The sequence below is a fragment of the Elgaria multicarinata genome, chromosome 1, assembly GCF_023053635.1.
Source record: "Elgaria multicarinata webbii isolate HBS135686 ecotype San Diego chromosome 1, rElgMul1.1.pri, whole genome shotgun sequence".
Taxonomy (NCBI): Eukaryota; Metazoa; Chordata; class Lepidosauria; order Squamata; family Anguidae; genus Elgaria; species Elgaria multicarinata.
In genome coordinates, this window is record NC_086171.1 from 192,111,842 (window position 1) to 192,126,928 (window position 15,087).

Below are 15,087 nucleotides of genomic sequence, written 5' to 3' on the forward strand. Positions count from 1 at the left end.
AAATAGAAAATTAAAACAAACAAACTAGCTATGTTGTGTTCTACGCTATTGCTTACATCCTGTCTTAATTAGTGGTCAATTTTGCCAAAGGGCTTGTCAAAGGCTCACAGCCCAACAAGGGGCCCACTGACAAGAGCCTCTCCACTTCACCACTGCAACCAGCTTGTTCACCTGCCTCTCGCTGTAATCAGAACAACTATGGCGGCGAGAAGGAGGAGCAGTATATGCCACGGCCTGCTTGCTCCCTGTCTCTTTGCCTGGCAAGCAAAAAGGGAATAGGGAGGAGGAGGAGGAGGACCACTGTTTAGGACTTCTAAAAACCTGGAGCCAGCACTAGGGAGACCATCATACCACACATGCAGAATCAGAGAGAGGAAAAAAGAGGTCCCATGCCATTGTAAACTGGATTACAAAAAAGATGTGATATTGATTTCACGGTTGTCATGTCATGGGATTTATTGACACTACCAGCATGTGGCATTAGTTAGAGAGTTCAAACAGAATTCCAAGCACTTCACCAAACTACAGCTCCCATTATTCTTTCGTGTAACCCATGTCTATTTTTATATTTATATTCTGTGCAATAAAAGTTAGCAGCTTACACATTTTTTTAAAAAATAAAATAAAATATAAAACACAGTATCATGCTACAGAAACTACTGTATTTCTTCGATTGTAAGACACCATCGATTGTAAGACGCACACTAATTTCAGTACCACCAACAGAAAAAAAAATCCTAAGACACACCCGCGATTCTAAGACGCACCCCATTTTTAGAGATGTTTATATGGGGAAAAAAGTGTCTCTTAGAATCGAAGAAATAGGGTAAAAAAAAGAAAGCAATTCAAATTTAAAAGTATGCAAACACTATTCTAGTAATCTAAAAGCTCTTTCAAAAGCTTTCTCCTGCTCCCCTAAAGTTCGTAAGATGCACAACCTTGGAGAGAGAATTCCAAAGAGAGGGTGCCACCACTGAGAAGGCGCAAGATCTAGCCACCAAGCATCATAGGTGGGCATGAGTGGGCAGTTGTTCAGGGCTCAGAGGTTCCAAAGGGCCCAGCCGGGGCCCCACCCTAAGAAGAGTGAAGGGGTGGTCCTTTCACCACTTCTGTGCCCTCATTCGTTGTTCCCCCTTTCAATGATAGGGTCTGATTGGTTCAGATTACTGCTCCTCAAACTTTTTTTTAAAAAAAGTTTTATTTTATATTGGAGCATCACAGCCCCGGCAAGCTTCTCCAGCCGGCTGTTCCAGCACTTCCTTTTACCAGTGGGGACAGCTGGAGCTAAGCAAGGAAAGCAAGAGCAGGAGGAGCTGCAGGAGAGAAGCAGGGATGGTGGTGGTGGCAGCATAAAGAACAGGATGGCAGGAGGAAGGGTGAGCTGGCTGGCAAGGGGATGGTGGTGGGTGCTTTAGCTTCAGGAATGGCGTGAGCAGGGGGCTTTGGCAGGGGTTTTGAGGGTGAAGGGGGCTTGGGCGGCAGGCAAGTGTGGGTGGGTGAGGGGTTTGGGCAGGTGGCCTTGGCAGTAGGCTTAAGCAGGCAAGTGGGTCTGCTTTGGCGGCGGGGAGGATGGTATGCAGAGGGCTCACAGGAATCTACCACCAGCCCTTTAGCCATTCTCAGTTCTGCATCAACAAAGGAGAGGGCCACGTGGGCCTCCTCAGCAGATCTTGGTGTATAAATGGGGATGCATGGGAAGACTAAAAATGTTATATGTTTATGACGTGTATAGCATCTATGTGTTGAGGACATCCACAGCGGGGGAGGGTAGAGCCAATGTTCTTAGAAAAGGTTGAATTTCTTCTCTTGGCATTTAAGTAAAAGATCCTCAATCCCCCGCAGCCACAGAAGAAGCTTCTTTGTAACTATCAAAGCCTGCTTTCACAGGAATGATTTATCCTGCTCCTTGCAGTAATTTATCACCACTACACATCCTTTCTAGAGATAGACATTGTCAGACTTCTGATTCCAGAAGATGTCAAAGAGAGGGCAAGAGGGTTTCACCTCCCAGGCATTACTCACACATTTTCTGCCTAGTTTAATTATGCAAAGTGCTCACTGATGAAAACCCAAAATACAGGGAGCAAAGGCTGAAATAGTAATGTGCTTCTCATTACTAGGCAGGCTAACATTCCTAAATAGGTGGCGTTGGGCTCTTACTTGATTTGACCTATCTTGCTTACCAACTTAAGAAGAGCCATGCTGGATCAGACCAAGGGTCCATCTAGTCCAGCATTCTGTTCACACAGTGGCCAACCAGCTGCCCACAGGAAACCCGCAAGCGGGACATGAGTGCAACAGCACCCTCCCACCCATTTTCCCCAGCAACGAATACACGTACTGCCTTTGATACTGGAGGTAGCACATAGCCATCAGGACCAGTTGCCATTGATAGCCGCCTCCTCAAGGAATTTATCTAACCCCCACCCCCACCCCCTTTAAAACCATCCAAATTGGTGGCCATCACTACATCTTGGGACAGTGAATAATGAATTCCATAATTGAACTTTGTGCTGTGAACAAATTCTTCCTTTTATCTGACCTGGAATCTCCCACCAATCAGCTTCATGGGATGACTCTGCATTCTAGTATTATGAGAGGGAGAAAAAATGCCTCCCTATCCACTTTCTCCACACCATGCATAATTTGATAAACATCATAATTTTGTACAAAGTTGGGGGCCTCACACAAGAATTCTCGCACACACAGACTGCATCGCAGCATTAATGCCTGCAGCTCCTCCTTGCCCTGGGATTGAACAGAATGATAGATGTGCTTCATTTTTCCTTAGATAGGGATAAGGGAATAGGAATCAAGGTGTGCTCCTCCTATCTCCTCCAAATCTGGGAAGAGCTTCTTTCCTCTTTCTCACAGACCTTGTGGCTGGCCATCTCCACTCCTCACTCAGAAAGGCGTCCTCCCTTACAGCCTGGTCTCACAACACCCCTATGCCCTTTCCTGGGGTAGCAGCCACAGAACATTACTCTCCAGGGACACCTTGACTGGAAGTCTTAGGTGGTGTTCGCTCCCTCCCTCCCTCCCTCCCTGCCTCCTTGAACTCTTTTCCTAGCAGGCCTGGAGTTCTTTCTGTGACCAGAACAGGCCGCCTGCTCTGCCAGAAAATCCCTTCCTTCTCTCCTTGCAGCAAACTTTGTAACTGGCCCTACTTGGCCTGCCTGACCAATTTCATCTCTATCACTGCCTAAGCATAAAGCAAGATTTTACCTTACTGTGATGGGTTTAGAGTCCCTTATAATAAGCAGGCCCTGCCCTTCCTTCCAGCCTCCCAAGGATATATTTTACAGCCAGCTTAAGCCTCAGATTACTCTGTTTCATATTTACTGAAGTAAATATTTCAACTATGTAAAATATTTACTTCATTAAGGCTATGCAGAGGTCCCCTTATGTCACAATTACATTTTGAGATTCATTGTTATCTTATACTCTAATATACGGTTTCCTCTTTTTATGAAAACTTTCAACAAAATACCAAGAATTCCGGTGAGCAATGTGGCAGGGTCAGGGCAGAGGCTAATAGTACACACAAAAACTGAGGCAGAGGGGTGGGGGGCTTGCTTCATGGGGGCTTGAGTAAAATTGTCCCAGTTGTCACCCTACACGCACACACACACACACACACACTTCTGGGCAGCCCTCTATTTAACCCGATTACCTTACCCTTTCAATTTCCTTTTTACCAATTCCCTTATTTTAGAGAAGCTTCTCTTTTGAAGTTCTTTGATAATTTTCTGCTTATATTTTGAATCTGATAGCACAGCGGTCACTGTTTCCTATTGGTTTAACAACATTCACATCTCGTATTAGGGCCTGGTGTCTCCATTTAGGATTAAATACAGGGTCGCCTCCCCTCTGTTCGTTCCAAAACCAATTGTGCTAGGCACAGTCATCTAGGGCATTGAGAAATGTAACCTTTGTCATGACTGGAATATACATTATCCAGCTAATGTGGGGGTAACTGAAGCCTTCTGTTATTACAACACTTCCTTGATTTCGTTTTCCATCTGAAGATCATTCTGAGTCTTCTATTGTGGGAAATGATACCATGATCTTAGTACTAAACTAATTTTGGAGCCCAGTATTGTCACCCACAACGCTTCTGTGGAGGAGTCTGCCCCTTTTAGGTTTTCTAGTCCCTCTGACATAGAAACACCTTCTCCAGTACGTTCCTCCCTGTCCTTGCTATATAGTTTATATCCTAGAGATGACCATATCTCACTGTTTCTCTCCATTCCACCAGGTTTCTCCACACATGTCTGCCCCCCTTGTCATGGACCTGCCACAAAAGGTTGGTGGCACAGTTCTCAATGTGATTAAAATGATTACTGAAGAAAGTGACTATTACCCCCCACCCCCACCCCCAAAACAAACAACAAAGCTCACTTTTCTTGGAGCTGCAAGCTCCTGGTAATTAAGCCTGTTGTGTAGAATGTAATTAGTAATTCAGAGAAATAAATAATGGTACCAAAATCTGAAATGAGTTCACAATGAACTTTAGGTAACTGTTATCAAAATGTAATTGGCAAAGCAGTTTGAATAATATCCAAAGAGTAAATGCTGAATTATAAGTCATCACCAGAGATTAAAAGGATTATGCAAGGAATGGAGAGACATCAAACTGTATTGTTCAGGGTCAGAGTGAACTTAAAAGTTTTCACTTATCAATTAATGAGTTAAAAATATTGTGTAAGGTATAAACATTAAGTCTCATATATAGATGTGAAGAAAAATGTTTGCACTTAGGTTTATTTAGTAAACTTTGCTTTGCCATAGATATCAAAACTAATTATATCTAACTTGAAAAGTCTATGTGTGTTTTGACCATGAAGGATTCTTTTAGAAGTCAAGCTCGTGAAATTAGATTTATGAAACAGCAATTAGTATAGACATATTGGCAGTGAGAATTATTTTAGAAACTATAAATATGCTCTGATTCGAGGATCAGATAGCTTCCTTGTTATCAAAGCTCTTTGCCTGAGCTATAGCAAGACAATTCTATACAGAAGCCTTGGTAAACAAAATGGGCTCAGCAATGCTCTCTTTTGTAACAGCAAGAAATGCTTAGGAAATACAACTTTAATTGCTTTTGAATATTTTGCAACTTGTATTTAACTGGGAATTTATATTTGAATCAATAGAGGAAAAAATGGATTCAAAGACTATTGCTTTTATTAATACTATTAATGGTGAAAGTGCTGCATACATACTTTTTCTTGTTCATACACTCAGCAGGATAAGTCAGTGTTCCCTTTTCACAGATGGGGACAACTGAGGCTAAAGGAGAAAGACTTGCCTAAGACTATCCATAGAGTTTATTGCAGAACAGTGATTTGAATTCAAGTCTCCTAGGTCAAATTGCAATATAGTGTGCACTGGAGAACAGAGATTCTCAGCATTGTTCAGCTTGCTTAAGGAGCTCCTTGGTGCTTAAACCTATTTCCCCAGCGTACCTCATTTTTTAATTATATTGCTTCCAAAGATTCCTGTCTCATAAACTTCCAAAGATTCCTGTGTATCTAAACTAGGCTTTAAACTATTTCCAACTCATCAGCTATGTCTGATTGAAACATTCTGTGAAGGAGTCCAGAGGGCTGGAGAGGATGTAAGTACCCGGATTAGCGAAAGATTTACGATAAAACCATGTTACTGCTCAGTTACTGATTAACAAATTGTGTAATGAAATCACTGAAGTTTAATCCTAGTCAAATGTAGCATGTTCTGGTCCAGATTTCAAAAAAACAGACTTTACACCTAAATCTGCAAAACCAGTGCAGCATAAAACACTGTCCCTGGAACACTGTACCATGAAATTAGTATGCTCAAATGCCTACTTGCATTCATGAACTTTTGTGAGTGCAACACATGCAGGCCCAATTGGATAAGGAATCCAATAAGAAGCAGAATTATCAAGAGAACACTTTTTTAAAAACCCTACTCTTTGAACCTTATCCTTGTTACAGCAAATTACCAAAACTCTGTGGACCTCGACAAAGCTATGCCAACATACATCACCTGAAAATCCATTGTGACTGGGTAAGAAATTTCTGGGGCATCAAGACCACCAATTCAGGGATCAGGGCACCTCTGCAGTGATCTCTTGCTGGGTTCGCATGTAACACTAAGCCATGATTCATCTTTATGTGCCTGAGCCACTGCAAGCCCAAGCAAAGCCTCCGTCTCACGCACTCCACTCTTCAGTCTCCACTGCCATGGCTGGGAGGGAGAATAAACTATTATTCAGTTTCACTTTCCCTGATTCCTGACCTACCATTATGTATGAACAAGGAATTGTAGTTCAACACAAACTGTACTTTGTTAAAACAACGCAGAAAAATAATTCAGGATTTGTTGTTGGCTTGTTTGGCAATTAACTAGAGTTTGTGTTAAACCAAGATTTCCTGTTCATAGGTAACAAGAAACCAGGAATCAGGGAAAGTAAAACTGAGTCATAGTTAATTATTCCTCCTGGCTGCCTGGCAGGAGGAGGAAAGAACAAGAGTGTGTGTGCAAGCCCAGGCCTTTGTGCAGGGTCACAGAAACTCATGCACATAATGCTAAATCCTGGCTTAGTGTTACCTATGAACTAGGCCAATGAGTCTGCCATTAAAACACAATGGAAGGGGGCAGATCTCAAGGTCCAAGAAACTTGGTCCTGCGACTGCTGGAATCCCTCCCTTCTCATTGCTGAAGTACATACATTTACCATCAGGTGGTGGTTTTTTTTGCCAAATACTGGAAAAATAGGGTAGGAGAAATACTGAGAAAAAGGTTGGTGAAATAGCTAGACTCTGAGTAAGATAACAAGTTTGCACTACAGTTTGACAAAAAAAATCACCTTATTTGAAGAGAATGATTTACATGTTAATAAGGTTCTAATCAAGATGGTACTAATGAATTCATTTATTATACTTTTAATACACCCAATAACATTCTCTGAGCGCATTACAAAAAGCTAAAGAATACAACACAAAACAATAGCTAGCACAGAAATAAATAAAAACAGTCATACGATCTAAAACTAAACTCTAAAAAGGGGTAAAGAACAAAGCTTTTTTTCTTATTTTAGAATGTTGAAGTACTAAGAAAATTAGGCACGGTGTGAAGAATGTGGATAGGGAGACATTTTTCTCCCTCTCTCATAATACTAGGGCCTGGAGTCATCCCATAAAGTTGACTGGTAAAAGATTCAAGAAAGATAAAAGGAAGTACTTCTACACAAAGTGCATAGTTAAACTATGGAATTTGCTACCACAAGCTGTGATGGTAACTATCACTTTAGATGGTTTTAATGGAGGGTTAGAAAAATTCATGGAGGATTAAGCTATTAATGGCGGCTGGTCCAGATGGCTTAATGCTACCTCCAGGATCAGAAGCAGTATGCCTACGTACATCAGTTGCTGGGGAACATGGGTGGTGGTGGGGTGCTGTTGCACTCATGTCCGACTTGTGGGCTTCCTGTGGGCAGCCAGTTGGCCATTGTACGAACAGAACGCTGGACTAGATAAGCCCTTGGTGTCATCCAGCATGGCTCTTCTTCTGTTCTTATGCTCTGCCACTGAGCTACGGTCTTTCCCCACAGTTCACACACTGATTTGCATGAGATTTTCACCAGCAACTACCATCTACACCTGGTCTCATCTACACCTGTGCTAAGACCACTTGGAGAACCACTGATCTAAGAGACTCTCATTTTAATTTTAAAATTCTTTTTTTTAATGGTTACAGATGCACTCCCTTTTTTCTGTATCAGGTAGGGTTTTTTTGCATGACAAGAAAATACATATTGCCCCTAATATTAAAAAGTAGGCCTATTCCAATGCAAAGAAAAATATCTCTAAAATTAGCTTTTGGGTGAGAGCCCAGCTAAACTGGTTGCTTTGACCATAGTTGGAACCGAAATCAAATCAATACCAAATGAATCAGACATACCTTAAGCTGATGCATCCATAAAGGAAGGAGATCCAGAGCCATCCAACAAAAAGGAAGAGCACCATCAAGGGAAATGCAAACACAAACCAAGAGCCAAAATTCACAACGTCACACCCTGGAAAAAAGCTTTGAGAAGGAGAAAGGCCAATGAATATAAAGTGTGGAAACCCCTTTGGTTAAACTGAAATACACAACCAAGGGTAGTCATATCACACAAACATTCTAGATGTGGTTTTTAAGATACTTTAATATAAGACAGCCTCGCAGAATGCTGGCGACTTCCAGATGTGTTGGGTTACAGCTCCCATAATCCCCAGCCAGCATGGGCTTCTTCTTCCACATTGTCTGGGAGTGACTATTTACAAGTTCAGAGCTGCATGTAGTTCCCAACTCATAAACTGGCCTCACCTGGTACCCCCACATTATGTTGTACGATTGCTAGATGGTTTGTTAACTAACCCGAACATCCATCCTCGCTGGGTTTGCATGTAACGACAAGCTGTGCCTGGTGAGGGTGATTAGGGAAAAGAGCCAGAACTTGACCAGCTCATGCAGGGGTAGTTAACAAGCTTATTAACCACCCCTGTGTTGTGTGAATTGGACCAGTGTCAGAGCATTTTCAATTGCCAATGGCAGAGGGTGTTCAGTTCCCCACCAATCCACTTCCGAAATACCTCTTTAGCTGCCCCGAAAGAATGAGATTTGGTGCAGTTCCAGTCAGTGTTGCTGTGCCACCAATACTGGCAGCATAAGGGATTGAGATGAGGAAACCTTTCCACACGTTCGTCTTGTACTCCTCCTCCTTCCTTACCTCCGAGGAAACTTCTATCGTGACTTCCTTCTCCTCAGTCAAGTCTTTCCTTTAAAACATTCCAAAAATGCAATGCTTGAAACCTGTTATTCCCACATTACTTGTTCTTGGTTCATTTGTTTGTTCTTGTTTCCATAGCTGAAGTTTTTTGGCCAAAGATACTGGCAAAGGGATCCACTGGTCCAACTAATGGGCAAGGAGGGCCCTCAGGTGATTCATGCCCTGTCTTAACAGTGGTTTGCAGCAGTGGCACAACTACCATTTCCTCTCTTTTTCTGCTTAGAGTTGTGTTTTTCTTTTAGAGAAGGAGACAGATGGTGACGAGGTGTTAAAGGGGGAGGCAAGGGGAGGGGGGTTAAGAGACAGGGTTCCTGTGCCTTTGATAGCAGTCTAGAAGTAGGGATTTCAGAAGACATAGCTTTTCTCAACCCTGCATGACAAGCTGCATGACAAGCTGCATCTACCTAAATTCACTCTTCAGTGCAACCATTATAGATTCTAGATGACTGGGCACCCTACAAGCAAAAGCCAGGAAGGGGGCATTGCTGGTTGAGTACATGCTCTTCGCTTACAAAGGACCAGTCTATCCAAAGGAGCACCTTCTCCAATATGTGTCTGCCCAACTTTTAAGACCACCTTCAGATGATCTGGGTGCTGCTAGTCACAATGGTGTGAAGGATGGTGACCAAGGAAAGAGCTTTCTCTGTAGTGGCCCCCATCCATGGAACACCCTTCCTGGGGAGATCTACCTGGTGTCTTCATTACATACATTTAAAAACCAGGCTAGGACCTTCCTCTTTCAGTAGACATTTAATCTTTAATTTGTTATTTTATTATCAGTTTTACTGCTGGCTCTTTAATATTTGTAATGTTTTTAGTATCTTAATGTTTTCATACTTTCGTTGGCTGTATTATTGTTTTGATTATTATCGTCTTGTAATAAGATTGTAAATCGGCCCAAGGGCATTTGTTAACTGAACAGTATATACATTAAATATATAAATCTCCAGTACTTACAATTAAAAGTAGCAGAGCAGAGAAAGTCCTTAGGAAAGTCAATGCCCTCATTTGGACATAATGCTAATCCATATTTTAGTGTTACATTCTTGAGCCTGCTCCCCTCTCCTACAGTGGTGTGATTTTGAGGAGTTCAGAAGCCTCTTCATCCATTTTCAACTAATCACAGCTTGCTGTTACATCTGAACTGTTAACTGAAGTTAGCGCTAAGTGCAGCTTATCGGAACAAGACAGGTTCATAAACTCCAGCTTGATCTTGACTTGTTGGGGCAAAATTAAGCACAATTTTCCCTGATCCAGACATCATGACAAATCACAGAAATTTGAAAATGGAAGCAAATGCTTCCAATCTCCACTGCACAGCTGTGATGTAGGAGAGGGGAGGAGGGCACGCACAAGCCCTAGGTTCACTCATGTAGACGAAACTATACCTTAGTGTTACACCTGAATGCAACCAATACTAAAGTAGACAGACCCATGGTGTAACTCAGGCCTTAGCTAGACGAGGGGTTATTCCGGGCTGATACCTGGGATCGCCCCTGTATGTCCAGATGATGCACAGGGGATCCCCGGCTCAGGCAGTGATCAACCCTCCCTGGCCCCAGGATAATGGACACCACTTTGGGCTCAGTTTTTCCCGCGGTCTCAGGCTGAGCCCGAGACCGCAAGCATGTGGCCCGTTGAAGGAGCTTCTCCCCGGCTTCGCGCGATTACTCACGCGTAGCTGGGAGCCACACCCATCGAGGGCAGCACTCCTGAGCTGCTTCCCCTTTAAAAATTTAAAGAAAAATGGCAGGCGCGACGGCTCTCCTCCAGAGCTTGTCACGCCTCGCGTGTAAACGAGAGCGAGATCCCACGATAGTTGTATCGCGGGCTCTCCCCTCGTCCATCCCAGAACAACAGGTAGGTCTAGCAAAGGCCCCAGTATAAGGCAGCTTCATGTGTGCATAAAATTGTTGCAGGGTTAATACTAATATAATGTTCTGGACTCTTGGAGGAGAGGTGGAATACAGCAAGTAACAAAAGGAAGAGGGTGTTCAACAGAGCTTTGCCACAAGGAAAGCAGCTTTGGTTTCACACTGCTGATACTGAGTAGGAATAATGTTTGCTGATCATTGCCCTCCTCTTCCAATCCTTCAATAAAAACTTTAACTTACTCATCAGCATTTGCTAGAAGCTGCATCTCAGTCGGCACCATGTGAAGGCTATTCTGATGTAGGGAAACTGAAAAAGAAGGATTTTCAAAGAGATTTTAAAAACACACAAAAACACTCCTTGAACCCTATTTAAAGAAGGTGGGACTGCCGTTCAAAAACAATAATATCCCAGCCATGTGGAGCGAAAGAATAAAATAGTCGGGGAAGGGCATACCAGGCAACATCCAGAATGTACAGACTTGCTTCTGACTGCTGGGGTTGTTTAAAAAAAATCTGTCCCTGACTGCAATTTAAAGACATCTTAATGATGTTTGCTCAGTAATCATTCAGTCACACCTACAAGCCACCATTTGATGCTACAGCCATGCAGGTATATAAACCACTCTTGTAACTCTTGCTCCAATCGCCTCTACCTAATGGAGAATTGCGGAGCTCAAATGCTTCCACAAAAAACTTTTAAGCAATCAGCTGGCTCAATCAAAGGTCTTGCTTAACGGGCTTTATGCTTCAGCATCACTCAGGGACATCAAAAGTTCCTAGCAGCTTAGATTTGTTTAACCACAAAGAGAGGAAAGATGGTAAACATGAAATAAGGCAGTAGACAGGATTCAAAAGCAGTAGGGTGAGAACTCAGCCCAAATATTATTGTGGAGATGGCCCAGGCTGGAAGAATTGGCAAGGGAGAGTAGTACTTAGTTCAAAGGTACTGAACCTTAGACCCCTGGGCCAAAGCAGGCCTGCTCAGGGCCCCAATCCAGCTCTCCAGGGGTCTCCAGAAGCCCATGCCCTCTTTCCCCTGGCTCCTCCACCCCACCCCTGACTTTTTGTTGGTTTTCTGGCTTTTCCAGGAGTTTTTCCCCATTGTAAATGGTTGAAATTCCTCTCCTAAGCTTTAGTTACTGGCAGTAAGTACTTTAAGCTGAAAATGCTCTCTTTGGTATTTGGGGCCCTACGGCCCTATAGCTTTTGCCTATTGCTGCAATCGGGGCCCTGCACTTATTTATTTATTTATTTATTTATTTATTTATTTATTTCATTTTTATACCGCCCAATAGCCGAAGCTCTCTAGAGCAAAAAGAAAAAAGATAGAGCTGCTAGGTAGGTCTTTAAATTGACGTCTGCTTTGTGATGTGCAAAGAAGTATTTCCTTTTGTCTGCCCTTAATTTCCCACTAAAGCAGAGGTCTGGGGGAAAACTAAAATGTTCTCACTATTGTGTGACACTACAGTTGGTCCTAATATGAGGTATTACCCCATTGTTACTTTTAGATTTTTTCCCCCCTAAAGGAGCAACACATTTGCCTTCAATTTTTTAACGTCTGCTACAAGGTAATAATTCAGTAGACTATGATGAGGTTGGAACACATGGGACATTTCCCCTATGAAGCCACCATACCTACAGCAAATTGTCATATTTGGTTTTTTCAAGATTCTTAATTAACAAAAAACATTATTAATTTCTCCCTGAATCCCCAAACCCATCAAGTTTTATTAACTATTATACCTCAATGATACATTTGATTTTGCCTTTTCCCCAAACTGCATTATATTATTGTGTTTTTAGCAGAGGGCCAGGATATGGATCACTAAACACTGGAATGCTCTGTTGCTCATTGATTTGTACAGAACCTTTGACCCTAGATTTCCCAGCATGAATTTTTCCATTTGGAAATGTGGCCTACTTTTACGCATTTCCCCACATTAAAAAAGCATACTATGGCCAAAGTTTGTGGACTTATTCACTCTGCTGCAGAAGGCATCTACGTCTATTAGTGCTCAGTGAACCCGTGACTTTTGCAGTGTCATGTTCTATACTTTACTGAACAGCACTGACCCCCAATTTCTAACTGAAGCAATGTGAACGTGGCTCAGTTCCATGGCCACAATAGTAAATAGGAAAGAATTAGAAGGAAGCCGTGGGTCCTGTTTTGGAACCATTCACATTTCAAGTTGTGTACAAGTTGCTACATAAGAACTGGATCAGACTAAGGGTCCATCTAGTCCAGCACTCTGTTCACACAGCAGCTAGCCAGCCAGCCATCAGCCAGGGATGAACAAGCAGAACATGGTGCAACAGCACCCTCCCACCCATGTTCCCCACCAACTAGTGTATACAAGCTTATGCCTCTGATACTGGACATTGCACTTCGCCATCACAACTAGTAGCCTTCTCCTCCAGGAATCTATACCCCTTTTAAAGCCATCCAAATTGGTGGCCATCACTACTTTCTTTTACCTGTCCTGAATCTCCTACCAATCAGCTTCATGGGATGACCCCATTGGGTTCTAGTATTATGAGAGAGGGAGAAAGATGTCTCCCTACTCACATTCTCCACACCTTGCATGGTTTTGTACACTTCTATCATGTCTTCCCTCAGCCTCCTTTTTCCCCAAGCTGAACAATCCCAGCTCTTGTAACCTTCCCTCACAGGGGAGATACAGCCATTGTTGCCTGGACAATGGCCAGGATCCAGAGGGGGCTGTGCACATATGCAAAATGTTTCTGCCCTCTTGTCTCGTGGAATCCTGCTCCAGGTGGTGCTCTCATCTGACTTTGGGTGTGGCTCTACAGAGGGGCTGCTGCTGAACTGGGGAGGCTGGAAAGCCCCCATGCATGCTTAGGCCTTTGGAGAACAGCCAATATGGTGTGGATGAAATATGTTCACTTATTGCCATAGGCCTATTTTAAGTCATTTATTATGACTCTCTTAGAATATTAATTTTTCTTCAGGGATCTTTTTTAAAGACACATCATCACCCCCCCAAAAGTCATTCCCTTGCAAACGTCAACAAAGCACTGTCTAAGGATATGAGCTTGAGAAATACAAGTCACATCATTCAACAATCACATCAAGCCTTCAGAGCAATGATCTCTGAATGGAAGGAGTGATCCAATGGGCTATTTCCAAGTTTGCAACTGGCAGAAAAGATCAGTGGTGGGCTCCAAGTCTTTAATAGCATCTGAGCCATCTTCAATGCATAATCCCCTTTCTACAGCTGACATCAGTTATCTCTGCTTCACTTGGGGAAGGATACCCCTATAGCACATTTCCCTAACCTGATGCTCTCTAGATAACTTTGGACTACAAATGCCAGCATTTCTAACCATTAGATGTGCTGGCTGGGGCTGATGCAAGTTGAAATCCAAAACACCTGGAACATACTAGATTAGGGAAGTCTTAGTGGCTGTTCACACAACACACTAACCCACACTCAGTGGCTAATTGTGGATTGTTTTGAACTGTGGGTTGTTAATTGAACTGTGGGTTATCCTGTTGTCTGAACGCAGCCAAGGAAAGGAAAGGAAAGGAAAGGAACCTCTCGTGCAAGCACTGAGTCATTACTGACTCTTGGAGGGACGCCAGCTTTCGCTGACGTTTTCTTGGCAGTCCTTATACCGGGGTAGTTTGCCATTGCCTTCCCCAGCCGTGATTATCTTTCCCCCAGCTAACTGGGTACTCATTTTACCGACCTCGGGAGGATGGAAGGCTGAGTCTACCCGAGCCAGCTGCCTGAAACCAGCTTCTGCTGGGATCGAACTCAGGCCGTGGGGAGAGTTTCAGCTGCAGAAACTGCTGCTTTACTGCTCTGCGCCACACGAGGCTGTGAACGCAGCCAAGGTAGTTATTTATTTCATTTCTATACTGCCCAATAGCTGAAGCTCTCTGCATGGTTAACAAGCCCATGGTTTGTTGTTGGATTATTCAGGGTGGTTAATAAGCCACCCTGCGTAGTGATATGATCATGCTCCAGGCCTGCCTTTGCCAACCGATGCGTTCCAAATGTATTGGACCACAACTCCCAGCATTCCTAACAATTGGCCGTCATGCTGACTGAGACTGATAGGGTTAAAGTCTAAAACAATTAGAGGGCACCATGTTGCAGAAGGCTACACTATGTACCCGTATTCCAGTGCTGCAAACTAACCTTGACACCCACACTAAGGCAGCAACAGCCATCAGAGCTGTTTCACAAATGCTGGATGAAAGCCATGTAATCCAGATGCACCATGCAGGAAATTTGGGGTGGGGAAGAGGAATACTACTGGGATGTCACAGAGAGAAACAGAACTGTCTTTTGCAAAGTATCCCATGCACCAGAGAAGCACAGTCTTCAGTCCTCCAGAATCTAATTTATTTTTTGCTAGAACACCATG

General features: G+C 43.2%; 1 protein-coding gene across 2 annotated transcripts in view; it reads right to left on the minus strand.

Annotated features, from left to right (window-relative positions):
* Positions 1 to 15,087, minus strand: part of SLC13A3 (solute carrier family 13 member 3) — a 59,545-nt gene that overhangs the window by 20,581 nt on the left and 23,877 nt on the right. For both annotated transcript variants that reach the window (XM_063120385.1, XM_063120376.1), the window contains exons 4-6: positions 10,933 to 10,999; positions 8,622 to 8,807; positions 7,948 to 8,073 (exon numbers count right to left, since the gene is read on the minus strand). In XM_063120385.1, the coding sequence (XP_062976455.1) occupies positions 7,948 to 8,073; positions 8,622 to 8,807; positions 10,933 to 10,999 (379 nt within the window). The remainder of the gene's footprint in view (positions 1 to 7,947; positions 8,074 to 8,621; positions 8,808 to 10,932; positions 11,000 to 15,087) is intronic.